Here is a 26,277-nt window from a genome sequence, read left to right as displayed (position 1 = left end):
TACCAGAGGGGCTTGAGGGCCAAACTATTGTTGGGATCCAAGTGGGATTCTCCATCACATCGTGGAGTCGATAGGTGATGGTAGTCGCTGCGTGATTGACTCGGCGATTGGGCGCATACACCTTTTCATATCTCCTTCAGAATTCTTGACAACACTAGTGACTAGTTTACTCTTGGTGTGCATGAGGTGGACTATTTGCTAGGGAAACTTCATGGGGAGTTGGACAGAGTCCTACATTATCATGATGGTCTACTTATTGATACTATGCGGAGGGCTTCTTGAGTTTATACCAATGTGGAAAAATTCGCTGTCGGGATTAATTCGGCAAGGGTCCAAAAGTTGAAAAACTCGGCAAAGTCGGGAGTTTTTCGAAAAAGTCGGCAAAAAGTCGGCAAAATTAAAAAAACACAAAATTATTCATTTTTTTTAATTTTTTTTAACATCTAGAGTATCCACAACATCAAATAAATGCATTTCCACATAAACATGTAAAGAAAGCTAATATATAATATGTATATGAAGTCTAGTGCTGCATCACATATCAAAATAGTGAATCCACTCCTGAATTTTGAGTCCTGTCTGAGTTTCAACTCTCAAGAGTCAAAATATCAACAAAAAATATAATAAATGTACATCATGAGTCATCTAAAAGTCATCAAGTAATCACTAATCAGCCACTGAGATCCTCTTCCCCTTTTACGGGAATAGGGAATGGCTTTGCCTTTTCCTCTAGAGGAAGAAGACCCTGCCCCTGAGGATACAAAAGGAAATGGACTCAATCGTCCTCTAGAAGCTGATGGAAGAGGTGGCCTCTGTGCTACGCTGCCGCTGCTGCTGCCCACCCTAGATGGTGTCACCTCCTCCTCAGCATCCTCATCCAGCTCTGCTACTGCCTCCTGACCCTGATGTTGCTCCGCCTCCTCCTCCTCTATCTCTAGCTCTCCCTCCTTTGCAACTGCTACATCCTCTAGATCCACACCTAACCAATCCGGGATCGTGTCCAAGATTGGCCTCTCAGTCTCGACTCTCCATGCAGCGGTGGTATCAATATTGTCCAATGAGATGGCTTCCACATCAGTAGGTTTCTGAAGCTGTCTCACCCACAATCGAAGATTGTAGTAGACGTATACCATGTCATTGAGGCGTTTGGATTCCAATCTGTATTAGGGTCATAGATTGTAAATTAGTACTTAGAAAATTTAAATATTAAAATTAATCAAATGAATTCAAAAAATTTAATTTGAAATCTTTTTAGTTTTTACCTGTTGCGCTTTTTGGAGTGTATTTTGTCAAATACACTCCAGTTGCGCTCACACCCAGAGGAACTGCATGTTTGGCTGAGCACTCGAATGGCAAGCTTTTGGAGATTTGGTACTCTGGCACCATAGCTTGTCCACCAAGCATCTACAAGTTAAAAGAAAAATGAGAAACATAAAAAAAAACATTGAAATTCTAAACTTGAAAATTTGAAACAAACTGAAACTTACCTGGCATTTTGGTCGTCCTATTCTGAATAGCCATGTCAAAACAAAATGTGCCAGTGGCCATCCTATAGACCTCCATTTCTTTAGAAATCTCCTCACGTTCTCGCCTAGATGACACCATCCTCTCGACACAAGTGAAGAATCCATCCATCACCTCGGCATCAAATCTGAAACCACAAGCATAAGAAAATGCAGGGTTGAGGTAGACACCTGCAGCATGAATGGGGCGATGGAGGGTATTGTTCCATCGCTGATCAATCACTCCCCATATGACCTGTTGTTTCTCCAACCCCTCGTCTCCCTTATCTGCATAATAAGCACGGATGGCTTCTTTGGCCCTATCCATGGCCTCATACAAGTAGCCCATTGCGGGCTTCTCTCCATCAACCAACCGAAGAACCTTTACCAAAGGTTCTGAAATGGCACACACCTCCTCTACTCCTGCCCAAAAGCTCTGATCATATGAAACTAGTCTGCATATGCCCTCTCCCTCCGGTTTGCGGCTAATAGATAAAGAACGCCATTCTGCTGAGAGAAACATGCTCTTCACCTCCCACATAGAATTCAACAGAGACTGAAGAGATATGAAAGTAGTGGCAAATCGTGTAATGGCAGGCCGCACCAACTCTTTTTTGTTGGTGAATTTTCTCATCAAGCTAAGCACAGATGAATGATTATAAATAAATTTTGTTATGCTCTTGGATGATTCAACAATATCCCTCACAGTAGGAATTTTACCTATATCCTCCAACATCAAGTCAATGCAATGAGCAGCGCAAGGTGTCCAAAACAAGTTAGGATACCTCTCCATAAGCATCTTGCCAGCTGCAACATAATTTGCAGCGTTGTCCGTTATGACTTGGACAACATTGCTTGGGCCTACTTCCTGAATGAAGATGTCCAACAACTCACATAATAAACGTGCATCTTTAATGTGGTCAGATGCATCAACAGATTTCATAAACATTGTCCCCTTGGGACAACTAACCAAGAAGTTAAGAAGGGTCCTACCCTTCTGGTCAGTCCAACCATCTGACATGACTGTGCATCCAGTGTGCTCCCATGATGCCCTAAACTCTGCCAATCTAGCAGTGCACTCAGTCTTTTCATCTTAAAGAAGAGGCCCTCTCAACTCTGCAAAGGTGGGGGCTTTGTACCCCGGGCCAACGACAGCAACAGCATCAAACATAGGCTGGTAGAATGGGTTTGTCTTGGCAATGTTGAAGGGAACATCGCTCCATAGAAGACACCTACTGACCAACTTGTCAGCTTCTGCCTTTTCCTTTTTTTTCAATGATGATCTAATCCCAGGTTGTGAACCAGCTGCTGTTCTAGGAACAAAAAAAGATGAGATAGAAGGATGAGTACCACTACCCAATGTACCCATGGGTGAGGAAGGTGATGCTGCTGTAGAAACATTGCCACTCTCAATTCCCCCCACTCTTGAGCCCCCTGCAATTTGGTTTCTTAGTGTTGCCCTGGTGTCTTTTCCTTCCTCTTTATCCATCAATGATTGAATGGCCCGTCGGATGATTTCTGGAGTTGTCTCTTTGCAAAGTTCAATATTTTGGCCTGGAATTTGCCCCAAATGGAATTTTAATCTGTTGATGCCTCCTGACATATGCTTTCCACACAATTTGCAAGTCAAATACATTCTATTGACCGTCCCAGTTTCAGGTATAACATCAGGCTCACCAAACTCCCACATAGAATCCAAAACCCTCGGCATTTTGTTTTAAACTTTGAGCTGGAATTTAAAGTTTAAACCTGGGCACAAAAAGAATGGAAACAAATTCAAATCAGCAAATTATAATTAGTAATTTACTAATTTGTATTGCACTCAGAATTTAGAAACAAATTAGTAAATATTAAATATTAAATAATAAATCATAAATGTATGTACAGTGAAATAATTTATTACAGTCATAATTTATTACAGTCATAAATATTAAATAATAACAATAAAATAAATATAAATAAATTATGTTAGACATAAAAATCCAAATTTTTTAGTAACGAGAACATTTACAAAACACTTGGAATCCCTTCAAAGTTCAAAGTTTAGACCTGACTCTTCTACCCAACTTCGGACCTCTGGCAAAAGATTTCAGGACAGTCACTATAACTCAAAGTTCAGAGTTCCGTATGGTGGTATCTTATGTGATACAGAGTTAAATTTCTTTAAACTTTCATGATTAGAGATTTGCTTGAGTGTTTTTGATTGCGGCTCCCTCTTTTGAAAAAACAAAAATTCTTATATTACAGACCTCAAACAGAAATATACTTTAAGGCATATGTGACATTACATTTGGGTATCTCGGTCTGCAAGTAACATATCTCTCTTTTGCAACATAAACGGAACTGTTGGAATTAATTTAGAAGTAAAACAGTGAGCATCTCTATGGTCAAGTGTTGTTGAAGTTTGGCATCTTATGATAGCTGGTGCATAACTCAGAATTGAGGTCACTTAGCGGCAATAGCAATGGAAAAACGTTTTTAAAGGCTAACAGATACAGCTCAACACAACAGCACTCCCAGTTTTACGAATTAATGCCCACCGGCCCCATATATTACTGTACAGTGTATACGAATAAGACATTAATGTATATTTAGAAGGGGATTACATACAATTACAGTCAATACATACAATTACATGTAACGTGTTACCGGTTACGTAACAGTTATAAAGTATAAACATTAAAGTTTTAAACTTACCTTGTCACCTTGCCGGGCTTGACGGCGGACGCTTGCGGCTAGCAAATGCACACCCACGGGCCACAACTTCTTCGAACTGGAAAGTTGGAAACCCTCGTTTCTCCTCCACAGCGAACAAGCCAGCCCAAAACACAATTAAAAAATAAAACGACGAATTCTGGTTTTTATGCCCGCGGACGAAATTTTTTTAACTTAGCCGATTTTTTGCCATCGACTCCTGATTTAATCGGGAGTAATTCGATTTAATCCCGATTTTTTCATTTTTTAAAAAGTCGGCACAAAGTCGGCCGATTTAATCTTTTTTTGAAAAAATCGCGTTTTGGGGAATAAATCCCGATTTTATCGGGACTTTTTCCACACTGGTTTATACCTAGTTGGACAGAGGGTGGAGCAAGGGGTGCTTCACATTGATCAGGATGGCTTGGGATCCTGGTATCGAGGGATTCCTTAATGACAGGATAGTGCATGGGACAAGGATGACTCAGTGACACATTTGGGATCATGGTATTGTTTGCAGTGACCGTTTGGGCCAACAAATAGTGGAGCCACTTGTTTAGGCATTGCTTGAGGACAAGTAATTTTTGGCGAGGAGGACTGTAATATCCCAATTTTGTGAGCTTGGGAATTTTGCTCAATTTTGGTAAATATTAATTAAAAGGGGCAGATATTATTTTGGAGAAAGGTGACAAGTAATATTTTATTAGAGATAGGCCAAAAATTATTAATTTATTAAAATGAAGGAAAAAGTCACTTAGTGGAAAATGGTCCACGCCAATAAAATAATAATTACACGAGGAGTCTAGAAGCATGGGGAGAAATTATAAAAGGAGGGACTCATTTGTTAATCATTTTTTTGACTATTACACTTCACATCACATCTTCTCTTGAAGTTGTTTAGCACAAGAAGAGAAGTGTTGTTTAGCACAGGAGTTCCAAGCGGAATTCCACCCTCATTTCAGAGAACTTCGAGTGTCTCCCTAGTGAGACAAATTCGGGGAGCAAAATTCAAAGCTTCCAATGGACATATTTGTAGGTTATTACAGCTAGTGTGTCTTTCTTCCAGGGCCCAAAAGTGGTTCAAATTACTTGGGGGGAGATTAGTTACAGAGTAGCAGAACGTCGGAGGATTTGCAAGTGTTTTTCATTATTTTATCTGGAGATTTTGCGATGATTAGTAGGGTTGAGTTCGAGGGAATTCTTGGGGCCGAAATTCTACATTTCTAGAAGTGCGTAGGGGTCTCCAGGTAATCTTGCGTAGGGGCTAGAGGAATAGAGATTGAGGAGAGATAAGGGTCGAAGATTGGAGGTATACCTTAAGGGAGAATTTAGCCAGAGTTGGGAGAGATTTCCAGTGGTGTATTTGGGCTTAATTCAGGAGTATCAAGACTATGGGGGGGTTTCTGGCCAAATCGGGCAATTTGCACTTGTTGCGGTCATCAGGAATCAGTGGGATTCAGCCCAAACCCTTTCTGGGTTTTTGTGGGCTTAATGAGATGAGTCTCTAGCTAATTTTACAAAAAATTTCGGGCGATATTCAGACTTGAAATCCTCATTCTTATAGTAGGGTGAATTGCTAGTTAGCTAGAGAATTCACATCACTGTGGGTTTGATTTTGGCTTTGAGATAGGCCAAAATTTTTCTAGGTATTTTCGAGTTTGAGGAGAGGAGCTAGTGGCTGTAATTTCATAGCATTCCAAGAATTATTTTGAGCAGAACTTCCAGTTCCATTTGGTAGCCTATAGCAGATTTTCTGGGCTATGTGCATTCTCAGTTTGGAGCCATTTCAGTAATTGGGTTAGCGAGATTTCACCTGGGGTTTGCATAGCTTGCAATGAAAGCCCAGGTTCCATTGTTCTTACTCATTATGTACTTAGATTCCCACTGATTAATAAAATGGCTCAATTATTCTTCTTATTTTCTATGGTGTACTGATTTGGGTGGTTGGACTTGAATTTTAATTGTTGTTCCTAGTTCATGTTTTTGGTATTTAACATTATTTTCCAACTAGGAATATTACATCCTCAAATCAAATCTGATCAAATAATTTAAAACCATGGGTTGATGCCCTACTGTTGCATTGAAACTTTGACTGTCCAACGTGGTCTTTTAATTGGCATGGGCATAATTGCTGTTTGGATTGCCTTATACATACACCATGGTAAGCGAGGTGGGGTCCATTCCCCACTCACAAACCTTATCTCATATTTAATTTCTCAACATTTGAATTAAATCAAAGTTGTAACTTCAAACATTTTGCTGCCTCATGAATTGAAGTGGAACTTGTTGACTTAGCACTTTGAAACCTTTGACATGAGTTGTGCCTCATGTGGTGGGCCCTACTTGATTGCCACATCATCTTTGACCTCCACTGAATTTTCCTCGTCACTATTTTGACTTTGGAAAAATTTATAAATTTTTCCAATTATTAATTTTTTCATTTTTTCTCACTTTTCGCCATTGACATTAGCAAAATCAGCTTTTTAGGGACTATGAGTTGTTTTTTGTCCTTCAAAGTGGGTCCTAGATAATGTTGGGCCTCTGAGGATGAATTTCGAGTACTCACATGCTCCGAACATTTCTTAGGACCACTTATTTATATCATTACATAGAAAATAATTAAAAAATCTTGTTTTGTGAGAAATTTTTAATTATTAAAAAATCCTAATTAGACCTAGTCAAATTCCACAAAATTTCATAGATGACCTGGTGATATACATAGACTCTAGACACTAAGACCTTCAAGCCATCACACCAGTTTTGGGGTATGCGATGAGTGAAAAGACCTAGAAAATTATTCGCCGCTGTAAAGTGGGAATAATTAACCAAGTAAAAAAAACCACTCCAAAGTGTACTCACTTATTGATTGAGTCCCAACACTCTAGGCCTGTGACATGGCTTTATACAATATACAATATCCCCATAGGGCTGCGAAATCTGAGGACTGAAGAAGAAAAAAGAGAGAGAAAAGGCTTAGAAGCTCTGATGAAATGTGGAACTCTATAAGTGCAAGAAGCCTTCTCACAGGGGAACTTTAGTGGTCAACAGGACCTGCATTTTCCAACCAACAATTATAAGTTCTACAAGCTTACAGGTGAGTACCTTATACTAGAACTTGATAGTTTCAGCTCTACATTGATTTATAATCAATTTTCTTACATTAGATTTGAGTTTCTTTCATTTTCCAGCTGTCCAAATTGTTAAATAAATTTTTAGAAAAATTCCGAGTAAATAAAAATAACCTAGAAATCTGAAAATCAATTTTCAGCTAGCTGAAAATTGCGTTTTTAGTCAAAATTTAATAAAGGGGAGGCCATAAAGCCTATATAATCACCCTCTAGCCATCCCACACTTCAGGGTAACTTCCTAAAGGTGTTATTCACATAGTGGATTGGCTAATAAAATAAAATAGGTTACTGTCCATGTGTTTTTATGCAGACTTCATAGTTTGTCTTACAGGACTCCAAGTCGTTTCCACCTCTTATCTTTTAACCAAGTATCAAAATTGAAATAATTACATATTTGGTCAAAATAAATTTAGTAGACCAAAATCCATCGGTCACATGCCACATCTTTGAGTTATTTTGGCTACTCACATCTACTGTTAGAAATATGCGGTGTTTTATGAAGGACAATAGATAGATCAACAACACCTCCGCCACATTGATTCCATATAGGCATTGAACACAAATTCGAGTTGTTGGAAAATATTTAGGGATCACTCTTTCATTGTTTAGTGTTGATTTGGGGTAGCATCGGATGTGCTTTAGCCATGAAAATTGGTGGAGAGGCTAAAGCACATGAGATCTCCAAGACCCATAAATGGTTTGGACAGATTGTACCTGGTTTGAGAGATATTAAAATAATTAATATTTTTAATGGAGTTCCTAAGTCTAAACGGGTATTAATATAAAATTGGGTTAGAAGGTTCCAAAAGTCATGGATCAAACAAAATCTAACCTTAGCCGTTGATCAAAGATTTAATCTCGGCCGTTGAAGGACCAACGAGAAAAGTATAAGAAGAGGCTTGAGGGTCAGTTAGACAACACCAAAGTGATCAATCATTCATTTTGCTAGAGCAATGTTGCTAAGAAAAAGTGGATCAGTGATTAGCAGCGAGGGGCAGTGAGTACTGAACAGAGAGGCAGAGACAGTACTGAGAGACCAACATAGAAGCAGGGAGAGCGAGAGCAACAACCAGTTCAGGCCACGCAGAGCCCAGCAGAGACAACGTAGAGGCCAGAGGGACTGCGTCATCCACACAAAGGTTGCTGGGGTGACGCAGAGAGTCCCAGAGGCTGTGCAGTGCCTCAAAGGGCTGATGCAGAGGATCCTGGGCAATGTCACTTGGGAGTGGGAGTGAAAGCGGTGAGCGAGAGTGAAAATGGGAGCAGGAGCAACATTTTCAAAAGCTCCCACTTTGGGAGCGAATCCCGGAGCGATTTTTATATAATATATATTTTTTATATTTTGATACATATATGTCAACAAAAACATGTAAATGATGAATTAGATATAAAAAACATAAAAATACATAGATTGATCATTGAACCATATAACATCAATCATCTAGAAGTTATAATCTTCATCAACCACGTCCACAATTGAGTCTCGTGAATCATGATTCATCAATCTTAAAGTTTCAACTTCAAGCTTTCAAAATTGAAAATTCAATAAATAACATTTATCATCATTGATCACCAAAGTTGTACTTGTAAGCTAAATTTAACCATTACAAGAAATAATATCTAACTGTTAACAACTTAACATGAAATGAAATGTTATAAAATGAATTATGAAATGAAATGAAACAACTTTCACGAAGCATCATATTCATAATTCAGAATCATTACCAATGAGTTATAATTGCCAACTTCAAACTTTCATTGTCACGACTCACAGTCATATATTGTTTACAAAAAATATCATTATGATATGAAAGAGTCAAGACTCAAGACTCAACAGTTATGAAAACTAATAGAAACTAGAAAAGACAAGTAAACTGTAAATCTATTATCTACTACTCCATGTGGCCCTTGCCACGAGAGTCTAATGTATGAGCAGGTCATGGTGGTCTTCTAGGAGTCTCCTGCACAAACCGACGACCAGAACTAGAAGGCACATGCCCTCCACGTGAGGGTGTAGATGGAGGTGGCGACAGCAAAGGAACGAGACTCGGAAATCGAGCACTGCTACTGGATGGTGGAGGTGGCATGGCTGCTGCTTCACCTTCCTCCCTTATAAGTTCCTCTTCCAGTTCCTCAAGATGTATAGTGCCATCCTCCAAATTGTCATCCTCTGGGTGGTTGTCCCAAATTTTATATATTGGATCCTCCTAAGCCCGATCACAGTAATGACTCAACAACTTCAAGTTGTAGTGCACATAAACCAAGCTTTCTGCCCGATTTTCATTGAGTTTGTTTCTTTTCACATTATGTATGACGCTGTAGGTGCTCCAAAACCTCTCTGCAGAAGAAGTATTTACAACCTATGATAAAACTTTTTTTGCCAACTTTGGCAAAAGTCCATGCCCACCATATGATTCTCACCATGTGAGAGCATCAAATCTGTCACTGTCTTCCATTGCATGGAAGGTACCAAACAAACCACTGTTACTGAAGTATCTGCCTATTTCAAGGTGCACACTAGCACATTCCTCCCTGTCGGGTATCAACTTTTCTAATGCTTCCAAATATCCTTTAGATACCTCTTCATCTATATGGGGTTTGGTCCTAACCCCACCCCCCTGGTGCAGGTTGGCCCAACCAAGATGTAGAGTAGTATTTTGGTGTAAGGATATACGCCAAGCAATGTAGTGGAAGATTAAGTTTATTCCATCGTACACACACAAAATCGTGAATTAGTTTGTACAAGTTGGGATCATTGTTATGAACAATATCTTTTATTTGCCCCAACATGGTATCCATCTACTCATACACCTCGCCAATCATTAGTTTATCTGTATCAGCAAACTGAATCATGTGATAAATGGGCTTGGTGAAATCCAATACTTGCCTCACACGTGCCCAAAACATACCATCAAGAGCGGCCTCCTCCACCAGTTCAAAACCTTGCCTGTCAACTACATTTGTAGCCCTTTCCTTTAATACTTGTCAGTGTGGACTTGATACCATGCTAGCCAATGACTCTCTTACCTTCAAAAGGCGCCTAAAGGTGAGGTAATAGCTACCAAATCTAGTCCTCACAATCTTCAACAACTCCAATTTTGAGTGACTGTGGAAAAGGCCATGGGTATTGATATGATGTGTAATAAATTTTATCATTTGTTTGCCTTTCTTGTACAAATCACCAATCCATTTGTATTGTTCAATTTTGTTCTTAACAACATCATGCATGAAATGGTTCAAGATGTGAACCAAACACCCAAACCAAAATATGTTGGGGTATTTATCCTCAATAATTGCTCCCGTTGCCTTACAATTAGGAGCATTATCAGTGATGACTTGGATGACATTGTATGGCCCAATACGGTCAATTGTTTCAAGTAATGCTTTTGCAATGTTGATGTCGGTCTTGAACTTGTCTGAGTAATCATATGCTAAAAGAAAGATGGCACCACTAACAGACACAGCAAGAACACTTATCAATGGCTTGCCTTTTACATTTGTCCATCCATCAGATACAATGGACATCCCATTGTCAGTCCAAGAATTTGTCATTCTATTCAAAGAATGTGATATTTTTTCTTTTTCATGATCAAGTCCAACGATTCTTGCCTTGTCATACCCAGGGCTCATGTATCCTTTAGGGGCATCATTTATGGCAGAAACCATTTCGTGCCAAAAGTTGAGCGAAAAACATTGAATGGTATCCCACATGCATAGAGAAACCTGTAAACTTTTGAATCCACATCATTCCTACACCCTTCATCAAGGAAATCTGATATGGTTCTACGCCTTAAACCTGGTGACCTTGTGCCTCCATATCCACTGCCTTGGGAGGATGCTGAAGGAGTTATTTGTGCTTGTGATTGTGAGCTTGGTTCAAAGAAACCCCTTGATTTTTTAGATTTGTATTGGGCTTCCTCCTTTTCCCTTATGTATTTGGCTCTATCTGCTACTGACACACCTGCACAAGTTTTGATTCCTATTTGTTTATCTCCATCCCATGGCATTTTCCCACAGAGGTGTTCTTTGGCACAGGTGTATGAACCTATGTAATTATTGTTGCAATGGGGGCAATGAAATTTAGTGGTTCCACCCCCTTTCCCTGCTTCAGGCCTGTTAACATATTTCCACAATGGGGTTTGGTCTTGTTTAGTTTTTTGAGCTGAATCATGTTCACTCTCCTCCAGCTCCTCCTCACCGGGGTTTTCATCAAATCCACTTTGTCCCCCTTCTTCATCCCCTTCTTCATTTTGAATCCTCCTTTTCCTACTCTTCAGCACCATAATAACCAGAAAAGGAACCAAGAAGAAGAAAATGCCAAGAAATATAACCATGATGTTTGAAATTTGTAGTTTTGAATCTGCAAAATTTAATAAAATGGAATGGGAATGGCCCGATGGGAATGGGAAACCGAAATAGAAAAAAAATTATTTATTTATTTAGAAATTAGGAATAATTTAATAAACATTAAAAAAAATGCTAAACATTCTATTCAACATTGTAGAGCGGTGAACATACCTCAAATGAGTCCAATCTCCCCTTGCTCCTTGCTCCTTGCACTTTCCTTGCTCTCTCCTTGCTCCTTGCTCTCTCCTTGGCACCTTACTCTCTCTCAGTCTCACTCTCTCCTTGCTCCTTAGTCCTCACTCTCACACTCTCAATCTCCCTCTCTCAAATGAGCCTCTCACTCAATTCTCACAGTCACAAAGAAGCCCTTATGCCCCTCCCTCCCCCAATTTATAAAAAAAAAAAAACGATTTTTTTAACGACGATTTTTTTTTTTTTTGTCGATTCCCTCTCGCCCTCCGTGCGCGTCGCTTCGAGAGCGGATTATATAACCCAGGAGCGGTTGGGAGCATTCGCTCTGTAATATGGGAACATAACTCACCTTTAGAATAAAGTCACTCCCTAGTAGCACAACGTTGTGACATAAAGGGGAGCCAAGGGGGCCAAAGGACCACGCAGAAATGGAGCCCACGCAGACACTTGGAGGGACTGCACAGATGGAAAGGAACACGTGGCAAGAGAGGTACTGCGTTGGAGGAGGTGGGCCTTGGGATTGAGAGAGGCCAACGCTATAAAGGAGAGGGGAGCCTCCCCATTTTGTCATTCGATTATGTGCATTTGAGCTAGTCACTTCGACTTAGAGCATGTTGGCTGTTTAGCTGGTCTGCAACACTGTTTAGTGCATCGAATGTCTCCGTTCGGAGATCTCATGCTTAGCCCCGGGGGACTTCGAGTGCCTGCTCGGGCAAGGTAGTTCTCAGCAGTATTTTGCAGGAGGATTGATCTTTGGAGGGAGGAGGAACTGAGCATTTTGGTCCTTGGATAACTGCGCAGTCTTGAGAGAGGGACGCAGTTCTTTTGGTGGGAGTTCCGGATTGAGGGTTTGCGGAGGATTTGAGCTGGGAGATCGAGCAGAAGATCAACCCTTGCATATTGGAGGATTTTGGCAGAGTTTCAGGTGGAGTTTTGGAGGATTCTATTCAGTGGCAGCGCAGAGCTTTGAGGGACAGCGTAGATCCCCAAGGGGGTGATTTTCGGGGGTCAGCTATTTCAGAAAAGCTTTCTGGGTTTTCTGGGTTTCTTGAGCAGAGTCTGATTCCAGAGTCTCAGCATTTTTTGAGGAGGGGAACAGTGCCAAATCCTGATTTGATTTCCAGCAGTGGCAGCAGCACAGCAGTTCTCCAGCATCTTGGACGCAATTCAGAGAGAGGCCATTCCTTTGCTATTCTGAGTGTATTTCTTCATTTGCCTTGTGCAAGTCGAGGTGCTACCAGTCTGATCACCTCTTGTACTCTTTCCATTACTTAGTATAATAAAATGGCCTAGCATTTCTCTATGCATTTCTTGAGTATCTTCTTATATTTCATGTTCACATTATTATATGTCGTACCACTGTTATTTTTATCACTTTGAGTTTCCCGGTCACTATATCATTTGGACATGTTTGGTTGGAGTTTACTTGGGTTTGAGAGATATCCCGGAAACGGGATATTACAGTGGTATCAGAGCATAGATTTGACTCAACCTGTGGAGCTAGCGATCTATGACACCGGGGGAAAAGCCCTACATCTGTTACAGAGGTAGGAGATACAGAGACACTGGGCGTAGGTTGGAGAACACCTACGGAGAGGGAGATTGTGTTCTAGTAGTGGACGCAGGACAGGAGGACCCTGTGGTGGACGCAGAGCAGGAGGATCCGATGGCAGATGATGACGGGAAGAAATTTGCAGACATGCTCCTCAAATCAGTGCAAGATTTGTCAAGGAAGATCGAGGTGATAGGGTAGAGATTCACGGCAGTAGAGGCTAGACAGTGTGAGAGCCCGCGGGTTTTCCAGGTTGGAGAGGGATCAGGTGCATCTCACCATTTGCCAAAGCAGGGTGCCATGCAACGTGATACTACTCAGCAGGTGGCCTCACATGCCCCTATACGCTCTACCATGCCCACTTTCCTAGGAGCAGACACAGGGTCTGGAGCATAGTAGGAGGTAGAGCCCGGTCATATGGGCGATTATTTTACGGAGTACCAGGCTTATGGGCAGGAGTTCAAGGATGCTCTCTCATTCAGAGACTTTGTTCAGCTCCAGCGGGATAGCAGACCCCGCGACCATCACAGAGGACACCGGCATTATCACGATGGAGATACCCACTGCACAGTTAGCAGATTCCACTAGCCTACATTTGATGGTTCATCAAACAGTTCAGCAAGGTCTTGGGTGGAGAAGCTAGACATCTATTTCTAGCTTAACTAGATGTTTGAGGTAGAGGCCATCAAGGTGGCGACATTACATTTGGATGGTGAGGCCCAGGATTGGTGGTTCCATGGGATGGTTACACTCGAACATTCCACAGTGACGACATATGCCGAGATTACTAAGAGATTGATGGAAAGGTTTGACCGGAGGGATCTGGAACAACACTTCGTTGAGTTGACGAGGCTCAAGCAGATAGGGAGCCCAGAGACCTACATTGCAGACTTCTTGAGAATTTCAGTGATGGTGCCAGATCTATCCACAACACGGAGGATCTACATGTATGTTGAAGGGTTAGCAGAGCCACTTCGGGATCTAGTCAGGTCCACTAGGCCAGCCACACTCCAGGATGCTATTAGCAGGACCCGAGACTTACAGGATGCCTTACCCAAGACCCAAACACCTTACCCCTAGAGACAGGCTTTTCAGCCTAAGGGGAAGGACGTGAGGATTCCACCTCCAAAGGGGAATCCAGGACGAGCACAGATTGATGATGACACTAGGAGGGAGTTGAAGAAGAAGCGGTTGTGCTTTACCTGTCAGGAGCCGTGGGCACTAGGACATAGATGTCCTGCTGGCAAAGCACACTTTATTGAGGTCTTCTTTGAGAGCAGCGGGGGAGAGGATGAGGAGGATGATGTGGAGGCAGGAGATAGTCATGTCGTGATGGGTCCCTCGCCACCTCCACCACCAGCAATAGGTGGTGCAGCTTTTGCACCTACCGGAGGAGCCCTTGCAGCATTGCGAGGAGTTCCCAAGTATTTGACGCTGTGCGTATGGGGGACAGTACGTGGCCAGCGAGTATCAGTTTTGGTTGACAATGGGGCAACCCACAACTTCATCGATGCACAGATGGTTGAGCGGAGAGGTATACAGACAGAGAGCTTTGATGGATTTTCAGTTTTGGTCCCAGGAGATCAGACCATGGCGTGTGCTCGTTATGTCCCAGAGTTATCAGTGACGATAGGAACCTACACACTAACTGACCACTTTTTCGTGGTCAATATTTCAGACACCAACATAGTACTGGGTGTTCAGTCGCTTATCACTCTAGGGAAGGTCACGACAGATTGGAAGGCCCTAGAGATGGAGTGGGATGATGAGAAAACAGGGAGGCATGAGGAGATACGGGGACAGTACACATGTTTGCCTTAGACTGTTTCAGCTCATCGGATAGAAGCAGACTTGCGGAAGGGAGACATAGAGTGGGCAGTAGAGCTGCGTGCATCGGAGACAAGGACTACAGGGCAGACAGTGCACCTGGAGATACAGTCCATCCTTGACCTGTATGCCACAGTGTTTGGGGAGATTCCGCCGGGACAGCCACCGGACTGGGGGTTTAAGCACACCATTGAGCTTGAGCAAGGCATACAAGCAGTGATTACTACCCCCTATAAGCATCCCAAGGCCTATCGGGATGAGATTGAGCGGGCCATTTAGGAGTTGTTGGCCCTTGGGCACATTCGGACGAGCACGAGTCCTTTTGCTTCTTCCGTGGTGTTGGTGAAGAAGAAGGACGACACATTGAGGATGTGTATTGACTACAAGGCCCTGAACAAGAAGACCTTGAAGAACAGGTACCCCATACCCAGGATCAATGAGTTGATGGATGAGTTGAGAGGGGCCCGGTTCTTCTCAAAGATTGATTTGAGATCTAGGTACCATCAGATTCGTGTGAGGGAATAAGACATTCCCAAGACTACCTTCAGGTGTCACTATGGGCACTTTGAGTTTTTGGTGATGCCCTTTGGGCTCCGGCTAACCAACGCCCTAGCTACATTCCAGTCTTGCATGAATCACATCTTCCGCAGTCACTTGAGGAAGTTTGTGTTGGTGTTCTTTGATGATATACTCATTTACAACAGGACTTGGGAGGAGCATCTCCAGCACATTGAGACAATGTTGCACATCTTGGAGAAGCAGCAGTTCTATGCCAAGCTCTCCAAATGTGAGTTTGGATTGACGGAGATGTTGTACTTGGGACACATCATAGGGGTTTACAGAGTGAGAGTCCATGAGGAGAAGATTAAGGCCATCAGAGATTGGCCGGAGCCGAGGAACGTGACGGAACTTCAGGGATTCATTGGTATTTGTACCTACTACCGGAAGTTCGTCAAGAGTTTCTCACAGCTTGTTGCACCCATGACAGATTTGACGAGGAAGGGGGCATTCAGTTGGTTGGATACAGTGCAGCGAGCCTTTGACAGGCTCAAGGAGGTTATGAGCAGCTGCCCAGTGCTTGTATTGCCAGATTTTTCGCAGCCATTTGTTTTGGAGTGTGATGCATCGTGAAAGGGGATCAGCGCAGTATTGATGCAGGGGGGTCACCCTATTGAGAGCCGGAAGCTCCTTCCGCATGAGAGGTTGTATTCTATATACGACAAGGAGATGCTGGCCATCATGCATGCATTGGCCAAATTCCGACAGTACTTAGTAGGTAACAGGTTCAGGGTGAGGACTGATCACATCAGCCTCAAGTTCTTTTTGGAGCAGAAACGGCTACAGGAGAGGCAGCAGAAGTGGATTAGTAAGATCCAAGCATATGACTTTGACATTGAGTATGTCAAGGGTAAGAACAACGTGGTAGCAGATGCCCTTTCACGTAGACCAGCCACGCTGTCTCTTATGAGCTTGGACGCAGACTGGAGGGCTTGACTCTTAGTAGAGTACTCCAAGGACAGGTTTGCATGTGAGGTTCTAGATGGGCTAGTGACAGATTACTGGTACAGGGTGCTCAATGAGATCATCTACTATAGGAACCGGATCTTCTTGATTGAGGGATCTCAGCTCAAGAATAAGATACTTCAGGCGTCACATGATTCACCATTGGCAGGCCATCAGGGGTTTACCAAAACCTACACGGCCATTAGAGAGAGGTTCTCATGGAAGGGCCTCAAGGAGGACGTACTCCAGCATGTCCGGGAGTGCGACATTTGCCAGAGGAACAAGGGTGAGATAAGCCATCCCGCAAGATTATTGCAGCCTCTTCCCATTCCAGAGGGGAAATGGGAGAGTATTTCGATGGACTTCATCACAGGGTTACCTATGGTGCAGAGCAAGGATTGTATCTTTGTCATCGTTGATCGACTGACGAAGTACGCACATTTTTTCGCCATATCCGCACACTACACAACAGCACAGGTGGCCGAGCTGTTCTTCAGAGAGGTCTTCACGCTACATGGTCTTCCTACGACCATCATCAGTGACAGGTATAGCCGTTTCATGGGCAGGTTTTGGCAGGAGCATTTCAGGTTGTTGGGGACGAAGTTGACACCGAGTACCAGTTATCACCCACAGACGGACACGCAGACAAAGATAGTTAACAAGTGGCTGGAGGGCTACTTGCGTAACTATGTCAGTGGGCCGCAGAAAGCATGGCTAAAGTGGTTGCATCTGGGGGAGTACTGCTACAACACTACACATCACATGTCCATCGGTATATCACCATTCTATGCTTTGTATGGATATCATCCTTTATCTTTTGCTGACGTGATGTTTGGTGCTAGCAAGGCTCCGAGAGCCAAGATTTGGATCCAAGAGAGTCAGGATATTCTCCGAGCTCTCAAGGATAATATGGCTACAGCGTAGAACCGACAGAAGCTGTATGCTGACAGGGGTCAGGTGAAGAGGCAGTTTGAGGTAGCGGACTTGGTCTACCTACGATTACAGCCATACCGACAGTCGTCACTGAAGCAGAAGGGGGCTGAAAAGCTCAAGCCCCGCTTTTATGGGCCATACAGGGTGATACGCAGGATTGGACAAGTTACGTATGAGTTGGAGCTGCCCCAAGGCAACAAGATTCACAACGTATTTCATGTATCATGCCTGAAGAAGGCATTGGGACAGCATGTGACAGTGATAGATGAGCTACCACCCACGGATGATGAGGGGCATTTGGTGTTGTAGCCAGAATCTATTATTGATACCAGGGAGAGGCAGCTACGGAGCAGGGCGGTGCGGGAATTCTTGGTGAGGTGGAAGAATTTATCGGATGAGGATGCCAGTTGGGAGAGTGAGAAAATTTTGCAACATCCATCACTTCAGTTGCTTGAGGACAAGCAACATTTTGCCGGGGGAGACTCTAATATTCCTAATTAGCCATGGCTAATTGGAATATTCGATTTTGCTCAATTTTTCCTTCTATAGTTATTTATAAATAAAAAGGTGAGGAAAAGGGGGAACATAACTCACCTTTAGAATAAAGTCACTCCCTAGTAGCACAACGTTGTGACTTAAAGGGGAGCCAAGGGGGCCAAAGGACCACGCAAACACTTGGAGGGACTGCGCAGATGGAAAGGAACATGTGGCAAGAGAGGGACTGCGTTGGAGGAGGTGGGCCTTGGGATTGAGAGAGGCCAACGCTATAAAGGAGAGGGGAGCCTCCCCATTTTGTCATTCGATTATGTGCATTTGAGCTAGTCACTTCGACTTAGAGCATGTTGGTTGTTTAGCTGGTCTGCAGCACTGTTTAGTGCATCGAGTGTCTCCGTTCGGAGATCTCACCCTTAGCCTCGGGGGACTTCGAGTGCCTACTTGGGCAAGGTAGTTCTCAGCAATCTTTTCCAGGAGGATTGATCTTTGGAGGGAGGAGGAACTGAGCATTTTGGATAACTGCGCAGTCTTGATAGAGGGACACAGTTCTTTTGGTGGGAGTTCCGGATTGAAAGTTTGCGGAGGATTTGAGCTAGGAGATCGCGCAGGGGATCAACCCTTGCATATTGGAGGATTTTGGCAGAGTTTCAGGTGGAGTTTTGGAGGATTCTATTCAGTGGCAGCACAGAGCTTTGAGGGACAGTGTAGATCCCCAAGGGGGTGATTTTCAGGGGTCGGCTATTTCAGAAAGCTTTGTGGGTTTTTCTGGGTTTCTTGAGCAAATTCTGATTCCAGAGTCTCAGCATTTTCTGAGGAGGGGAACAACCCCAAATCCTCATTTGATTTCCAGCAGTGGCAGCAGCACGGGCCACGGCAGTTCTCCAGCAGCTTGGACACAGTTCAGAGAGAGGCCATTCCTTTGCTATTTTGAGTGTATTTCTTCATTTGCCTTGTGCAAGTCGAGGTGCTACCTGTCTAATCACCTCTTGTACTCTTTCCATTACTCAGTATAATAAAATGGCTTAGCATTTCTCTCTGCATTTCTTGAGTATCTGCTTATATTTCATGTTCACATTATTATATGTCGTACCACTGTTATTTTTATCACTTTGAGTTTCCCGGTCACTATATCATTTGGACATGTTTGGTTGGAGTTTGCTTGGGTTTGAGGGATATCCCGGAAACAGGATATTACACGCTCCCTAACCGCTCCCGGGTTATAAGACGCTCCCGAATCCGCTCTCAAAATTGGCAGGGAGCACAATTTTTTTTAAAGGGAGCGCACTCCTGACCCGCTCCCGAGTCGCTCCCACCCGAAGCGCAGATTGGGAGCGGGATCGGGGGGAGTGCCCCCCCACAACACTGGTCTTGAGGCTGACGCAAAGGCCAGAAGGGTCAGTGCTGAGCTTCAGAGTCACTGAAGAGAGTTTCGTGGGACGGGTTGTCTGAATACTTGTTTCCGAATATAGAAGTATTGTTGCCGTGTATTTTTATCTGTCGGGTGAGCCAACTAGGCACCCAGTTGTACTCAAGGAAATATTGCATAATAATAAACCCTCAAAATAGTTGCACCGGTTTTCCCGCATTGGGTTTTTCTGGGGACATTTGTCCAAAAATAACGGTGTCACTTGTGTGTTTGTTTTCTTTTAGCTGTTGATCTTTAGATGTTGTAACTGTATTGTGTTTATTTCGGTATGTAAATGTTTTAAATAACTTGTTTAGAATTTACAAGTAGAAGAAATAAACCAACATAATACAGATTAATTTTCTAACAGATAGACTTAGAAAATTCAACATGGTATCAGAGCGTGGTTGCAGATCACAGGAAAGCTGAAGGCATTAGTTGAGCAGAGCATTTGCAATATATTCAACTGTCCCAAGTGACGGAGCTGATCCTTGCATAAAGTGACAGAGGAAGGGTTGATGCAGAGGGACTGCATCATCAGTCTGGGCCTGAGAGAGGCCAGCGCAGAGGTTGAGGAGAGCTGAAACAGGCTCACGCATAGCCATGCAGAGGCCAGGAGGGTCGACACAGTTGGCTGAGGGAGTTGTTTTGTTGGTGCCAGGATTGGCTCTAGCCAAGAGGCTCAATCCTTCAGTTGTTGGGGTGAAGGTAGCTGTGGGCAGTTTGCGGGAGCGAAGCTAGTGGGGTACTGTGGTCAGAACAGTACCTAGCAGGGCAAAACCAAGGTAGAGGGAGTTGCTGCCAGGGCGGATTTCTAGCCAAGGAATCCAGATCAATGTTGCAGTTGCAAAAACGATCGAAGAGGGGCAACTTGATGGTTGGTAGAAGGATTTCCAGGAGGGAAATCGGGACTCAGAGGGAGTCCACAAGTGAACTTCCCAATGGGAAGTAGAGAGTCTCGGAGGAATCGAACCGAGAACTTCCACACGGGAAGTAGAAAGACTCAACAGGAGTCGAACTGAGAACTTCCAGGCGGGAAGTAGAGAGACTCGGAGGAGTCGATAGAAGAGCAGCGAGATGGCCATGAATGGGCTAAGAGATCAGGACAGGGTGGACGGAGCGTCCAACTTTGTGGTCTGGAAGGCAACAATCTTTTCCATTCTAGACAGACATCGTATCAAGGGCTTCGCCTTTAGAGTAATGGCTATTCCAGTTGACCCGATAGCTAATGAAAGGTACGAAGAGGCAATGGCTAAGGCAAAGTGCATCATCCTTGATGGGGTCAAGGATCATGTGGTCCAACATACTGCTAAGAAGGAAATGGCAAAGGAGATGCGAAACACTTTGAAGACATTGTACCAGCATACTTTTGTGCAGAGGAAGATGCTTCGGGAGAATCAGCTAAAGTCATACCAGATGCAGAAGGGAGAGCAGATAGATCTCTTCCTCGGTTGGTTGAAGGAGATCCGTGACCAACTAACTTCCATAGGGGCCACGTAGGATCAGGAGTTGATGGTGAGGACCACACTTAATGTAGTCTTCGAGGAGTGGGAGACATTTTTCCAGAGCATACTAGGCAGGGTGAGTCTTCCAGATTAGGAAGAACTGTGGGCGGCTCTTCCTCAAGAAGAGATCAAACGGCTGACCAAGAGGGGAAGTAGCAGCAAAGGGGTCAGGATCAAGAAGGAAGAGGAAGAGGATGCGGCTCTAGCATCTGCGGGAAAGCTGGAGAAGAGGAAGAAGAAGGACCTCTCCAAGGTCAAGTGCATCCATTATGGGGAATTGGGTCACTATGCGAACCAGTGTCCGAGGAAGAAGAGTAAGGCAGAGGCTTTTGACTCTAAGGCAGCGCCATCGAAGGCGAAGAAAGAAGTTGAGGAGGATGACGATTGTGCCATGAGTGCTCATGTGCAACTTGAGAAGAAGTGGAGAGACATCAAGTTGTAGTCAGGAGGACTACAAGCGATGAGGGGTAGGATCCTTAAGGTACCCAACGTCTTGGATTATACCTTGCTACGGGAGCCCCGAAGAGCAGTAGCAGGATTGGCAGATGTAGGTAGAGACAGATGCAGATGAAGCGACAAAGAGTGCTACAGTGCAGAGTCCCCAGGCAGTGCAAGGCTAGCAATCTGCAACAGTGCAAGAGGCACGGGAATGTTGCACCAGTGCAGGATGGCACAGAGAGGTGTGCAACGGTGCGAGATGTAGGGAGTTTTTGCAGTAGCGTAGAGGTCAGTAGAGGGAGCACTTGTTAGTGGCAGAGAGAGCTTCAACATCGAAAGTGTTTCTGGCCTGACGGATGTCAAAAGTTGGGTGGATCAGTTACTTCCTTCTAAGTAACTGAGTTGCAGCGCAGTAGCAGTTTGCAGTAGCACAATGCAGCATGATGAGAGGGGGATGCAATGCAAATGTAATGTTGGGAGGATCAACCAGCAGCAACACGGATGCAGTAGTGGCAATGGCAGGGCCATGGGCAGCAGTACAGGATGCAGTAGTTGTTGGAATTTCTAAGTTTAACCCATTAGAAATTCTTCTTGTACTATTCGATTTATTCCTTCCTACTTCTTCAATTATCTAACAAGTTATTTACCATGTAAATACTGAAAATAAATACAAGTATAGTATCAACACATACAGATCATCAACTGAAAGTAAACAAGCACACAAGTGACAACGTTGTTTTTGGACTAATGTCCTTGGAAAAACCCAATGCAGGAAAACAGATGCAGCTATTTAGAAGGTTTTATTATTATGCAGTTTCAAAATACAACTTGGGTGCCAGAAATGGCTCACCCAACAAAAAATGCCCTCGGCAGTAGTACCTCTCAGTCGAAGACAAATATTCCGGCTAAATCACAGGATGAACAATCCCACAGCAACAATGCAACTTCTGCTGCTCTGTGCCACTCTGATAGGGACTGCGTCACCCTATCTGGCTCTCCAGTGCCCAGTCTGTCCCACAAAATCTTCCAGTGCTGCCTCTAGGCCCTGCGTCAGCCTCTCTGGCCTCTGCGTCAGCTTCTAGATCCTCTGTGTCAGCCCCTAGACCCTCTGCATCTCACAAGCTGGCCTCTCTGGCTCTGCGCAACTCTTGGCTGCCTCTGTGTGGCCTCTAGCTGGCTCTGCGTCAACCTCTCGCGACTCTGCACTGATCCTCTTGGTACTAACTCTGCCTCTCTGATATGTATTCACTGCCCCTCAGCTGCAACTCAGATCACTCACTCGATTTTCTCAGCAAGCCTTGCCCCAGAAAATCGAATTCTTGATATCTCTTGGTGTGTTTTCCAACTAACCCTCAAGCCTCCTCTTATACTTTTCTCATTGGTCCATCAACGACCGAGATTAAATCTCTAATCAACAGCTAAGATTAGATTTGGCTTGATCCATGAATTTTGGACCCATCTAATCCAGTTTTATATTAATACCCATTAATACTTTATTTTTCCCAAGTTTTAAACTTAGGAACTCTATTAAAAATATTAATTATTTTAATCTCCCAAATTGGTTCGAATCTGCCCAAACCATTTTTGGGTCTTGGATATCTCATGTGCTTCAGCCTCTCTACCAATTTTCATGGCTAAAGCACATTCGATGCTACCCCAAATCAACAATCCCTCTTAGCGAGGACTGTGCTCTAGTAATACTCCTCACTGAGTATCAGCCTGATCATCCAACATCGGTCCTTGTGCTGATGCTAAACCTCCCCGGCCAACATCCTCTGCACTATTACATCATGTACTACTGCCCATGACCCTGCCAATGCCATTGTTGCTCCGTAGGCAGCGCCTTCTGCATCTGTGCTGCTGCTGGTCCATATACCCAGCACTGCATCTGCACTGCATCCCCTTCTCCTCACGCATCATCATGCTGCCCATAGCACTGTCACTACTAACTGTTGCACTGCAACCCAGTTACTGAGAAGGTAGTAACTAATCCACCCAACTCTGACATCCTTGTCAGGCTAGACTCTCCTGATGCTAAAGCTCCTTTTGTCGTTTCATCCACATCCGTCTCCACCAAAATCTGCCAGTCCTGCTACTCCTCTTTGGTGCTCCCATAGCAAGGTATAATCCAAGAGTTGGGTACCTCAAGGATCCTGCCCCTCATCGCTTGTAGTCCGTCAAACTACAGCTCGATGTCACCCCACTTTCTCTCAAGTGGCGCATGAGCACTCATGGCACAGTCGTCATCCTCCTCGACTTCTTTCTCCACCTTTGGTGGCGCTGCATTCGAGTCAAAAGCCTCTCTTACTCTTCTTTCTCGGACACTGGTTCGCATAGTGACCTAGTTCCCCACAATGGAAGCACTTGACCTTGGAGAGGTCCTTCTTCTTTCCCTTCTTCTGCTTTCCCGCAGATGCGAGAGCCACATCTTCTTCTTCATCCTTGATTCTGACCCCTTTTTCGCTACTCCCCGCCTTGGTCACCCGTCTGATCTCTTCTTGACGAAGAGTCACCCACAGTTCCTCCCAATCTGGAAGGCTTGACCTACCCAGTATGCTTTGGACGAATACCTCCCAATCCTCTGAGACTGCGTTCAATGCAGTCCTCACCATCAGTTCTTGATCTGGCGTGGCCCCTATGGAAGTTTGTTGGTCACGGATCTCCTTCAATCCACCGAGGAAGACATCTATCTGCTCTCCCTTCTGCATCTGATATGACTGCAGCTGATTTTCAAGTAACATCTTCCTCTGCATGGAAGTATGCTAGTACAATTTCTTCAGGGCATCCCACATCTCATTTGTCGTGTCCTTGTTGGCAATATGCGGCACCACATGATCCTTGACCCCATCAAGAATGATGCACTTCGCCTTGGACATTGCCTCCTCGTATTTCTCATTTTCAGTTGGGTCAACTGGGATCACTGTTGTTTTCAAAGCGAAGTCCTTAATGCGATATCTATCTAGAATGGACAAGATCCCGACCTTCCAGACCACGAAGTTGGATGCTTTGTCCAACCTATCATGATCTCTCAGTCCATTCACGACCATTATGCTTCTCTTCTTCCGACTCCTCTGAGTCTCTTTACTTCCGTCCTGCAAGTCCTTGGTTCGACTCCCTCTGAGTCTTGATTTCCTTTCTGGAAATCCCTCTTCCTTAGTCTTTCCCTGTTAGGTATTATTATGACCACAATACCCCACCAGCTTCGCTTCGCAAATTATCCGCAGCCTCCTATACCCTAGCAACTTGAAGGACTAAACCTCTAGGCTCTGTGCAATCTCGGCACTGGCAAAATATGCAACTCCTGACCACAGAATCGATCCTTCCTGACTGAGAAAGATGATTGGATATTGCATAGGTCAAGTTTTCTCCTCTCTGCCTCTGCGCTGATCCTCCTCTTGGCTCGAACTGATGACGTAGGCCCTCTGCGTTACCCCTTCTTTGCTACTTTCTGCTAGGAACAACTTCTGTCACTTGGGACAGTTGTTTCTACTGTTACTTCTCTGATCGGTTGATGCCTTAGTAATCCTGTGATCTGCCATCACACTCTGATACCATCTTGGAATTTCTAAGTTTAACCCATTAGAAATTCTTCCTGTACTATCTGATTTATTTCTGCCTACTTGTTCAATTACTTAACAAGTTATCTACCATGTACATACTTAAAATAAATACAAGTACGGTATCAGCACATATAGATCATCAACTGAAAGTAAACAAGCACACAAGTGACATCGTTGTTTCTGGACTAATGTTCTTGGAAAAACCCAATGCTAGAAAACCAGTGCAACTATTCAGAGGGTTTTATTAATATGCAGTTTTAGAATACAACCTGGGTGCCAGAAATGGCTCACCCAACAGAGACAAATATTTCGGCTAAATCACCGGATGAACGATCCCATAGCAACAATGCAACTTCTGCTGCTCTGCGTCACTCTGATAGGGACTTCAAAAAGGTACTGCATGGCTGATTAGATTCATCATTCAATATACCATTGCTTGAAATTTGAGGAAATTCAAGTTCCTTGCAGAAATATTTATCATGCACAATAACCAAGATTCAAACCAGATAATCAATTTCAACTATAAGAAATTGTGTTGATTTGGGGTAGCATCGGATGTGCTCTAGCCTTGAAAATTGGTGGAGAGGCTAAAGCACATGAGATCTCCAAGACCCAGAAATGGTTTGGGCAGATTCTAACCGGTTTGAGAGATATCAAAATAATTAATATTTTTAATGGAGTTTCTAAGTCTAAACTAAGGAAAAAAAAATATTAATGGATATTAATATAAAATTGGCTAGAAGGTTCCAAAAGTCATAGATCAAGCCAAACCTAATCTTAGCCGTTGATTAGAGATTTAATCTCGGTCGTTGATGGACCAACGAGAAAAGTATAAGAGAAGTCTTGAGGGTCAGTTGGAGAATACACCAGAGTGATCAGTCATTCTATTCTCTAGAGCGGGGTTACTAAGAGAGATAGAATCAATGATCAGCAATGAGGCGCAGTGAAAACATAGCAAAGAGACAGAGTTGGTACTAGAGAAACAGCGCAAAGCCCAGAGAGGTTGACGCAGAGGTAGTTGGTTGCTATGCAGAGGCAATCAGGAGCTGCGCAGAGCCAGAATAGGCCAGCGTGTGAAACGCAGAGGGTCTAGGGGCTGATGCAAAAGTTCCAGAAGCTGACGCAAGGCCAAGAGGCAGCGCTAGAAGGATTTCGTGGGACAGACTTGGTGCTGGTGAGCCAAGTAGGGTGACACA

The 26,277-nt window shown here is 43.8% G+C and overlaps 2 protein-coding genes across 8 annotated transcripts in view; both read right to left on the bottom strand.

The window, feature by feature from the left end:
• Positions 1–26,277, bottom strand: part of LOC149238645 (splicing factor U2af large subunit A-like) — a 463,993-nt gene that overhangs the window by 70,718 nt on the left and 366,998 nt on the right. The window lies entirely within an intron of this gene.
• On the bottom strand, positions 604–2,523 carry LOC149238646 (uncharacterized). Its single transcript, XM_089373132.1, has 3 exons — positions 1,488–2,523; positions 1,263–1,404; positions 604–1,158 (listed from the first exon to the last, which is right to left on the bottom strand). Exons 1-3 carry the CDS (start codon positions 2,521–2,523, stop codon positions 642–644), a joined length of 1,695 nt encoding a protein of 564 aa, XP_089229258.1. The 3' UTR covers positions 604–641.

Source organism: Pinus tabuliformis, chromosome 8 (assembly GCF_031772625.1).
Source record: "Pinus tabuliformis cultivar Carrire ecotype Pingquan chromosome 8, CPIR1, whole genome shotgun sequence".
NCBI classification, from domain to species: Eukaryota; Viridiplantae; Streptophyta; class Pinopsida; order Pinales; family Pinaceae; genus Pinus; species Pinus tabuliformis.
Note: the sequence above shows the minus strand (reverse complement) of the source record. Positions and strands in the feature narration are given on the sequence as shown.

Bases quoted from the DNA above. Each gene is read 5' to 3' on its own strand.
- LOC149238646 (XM_089373132.1), bottom strand. From the start codon at position 2,523: ATGTCAGATGGTTGGACTGACCAGAAGGGTAGGACCCTTCTTAACTTC. The intron at 1,405-1,487 runs GTAAGTTTCAGT...TTTAACTTGTAG, and splicing joins TAGGACGACCAAAATGCCAG to ATGCTTGGTGGACAAGCTAT. The intron at 1,159-1,262 runs GTAAAAACTAAA...ACCCTAATACAG, and splicing joins CACTCCAAAAAGCGCAACAG to ATTGGAATCCAAACGCCTCA.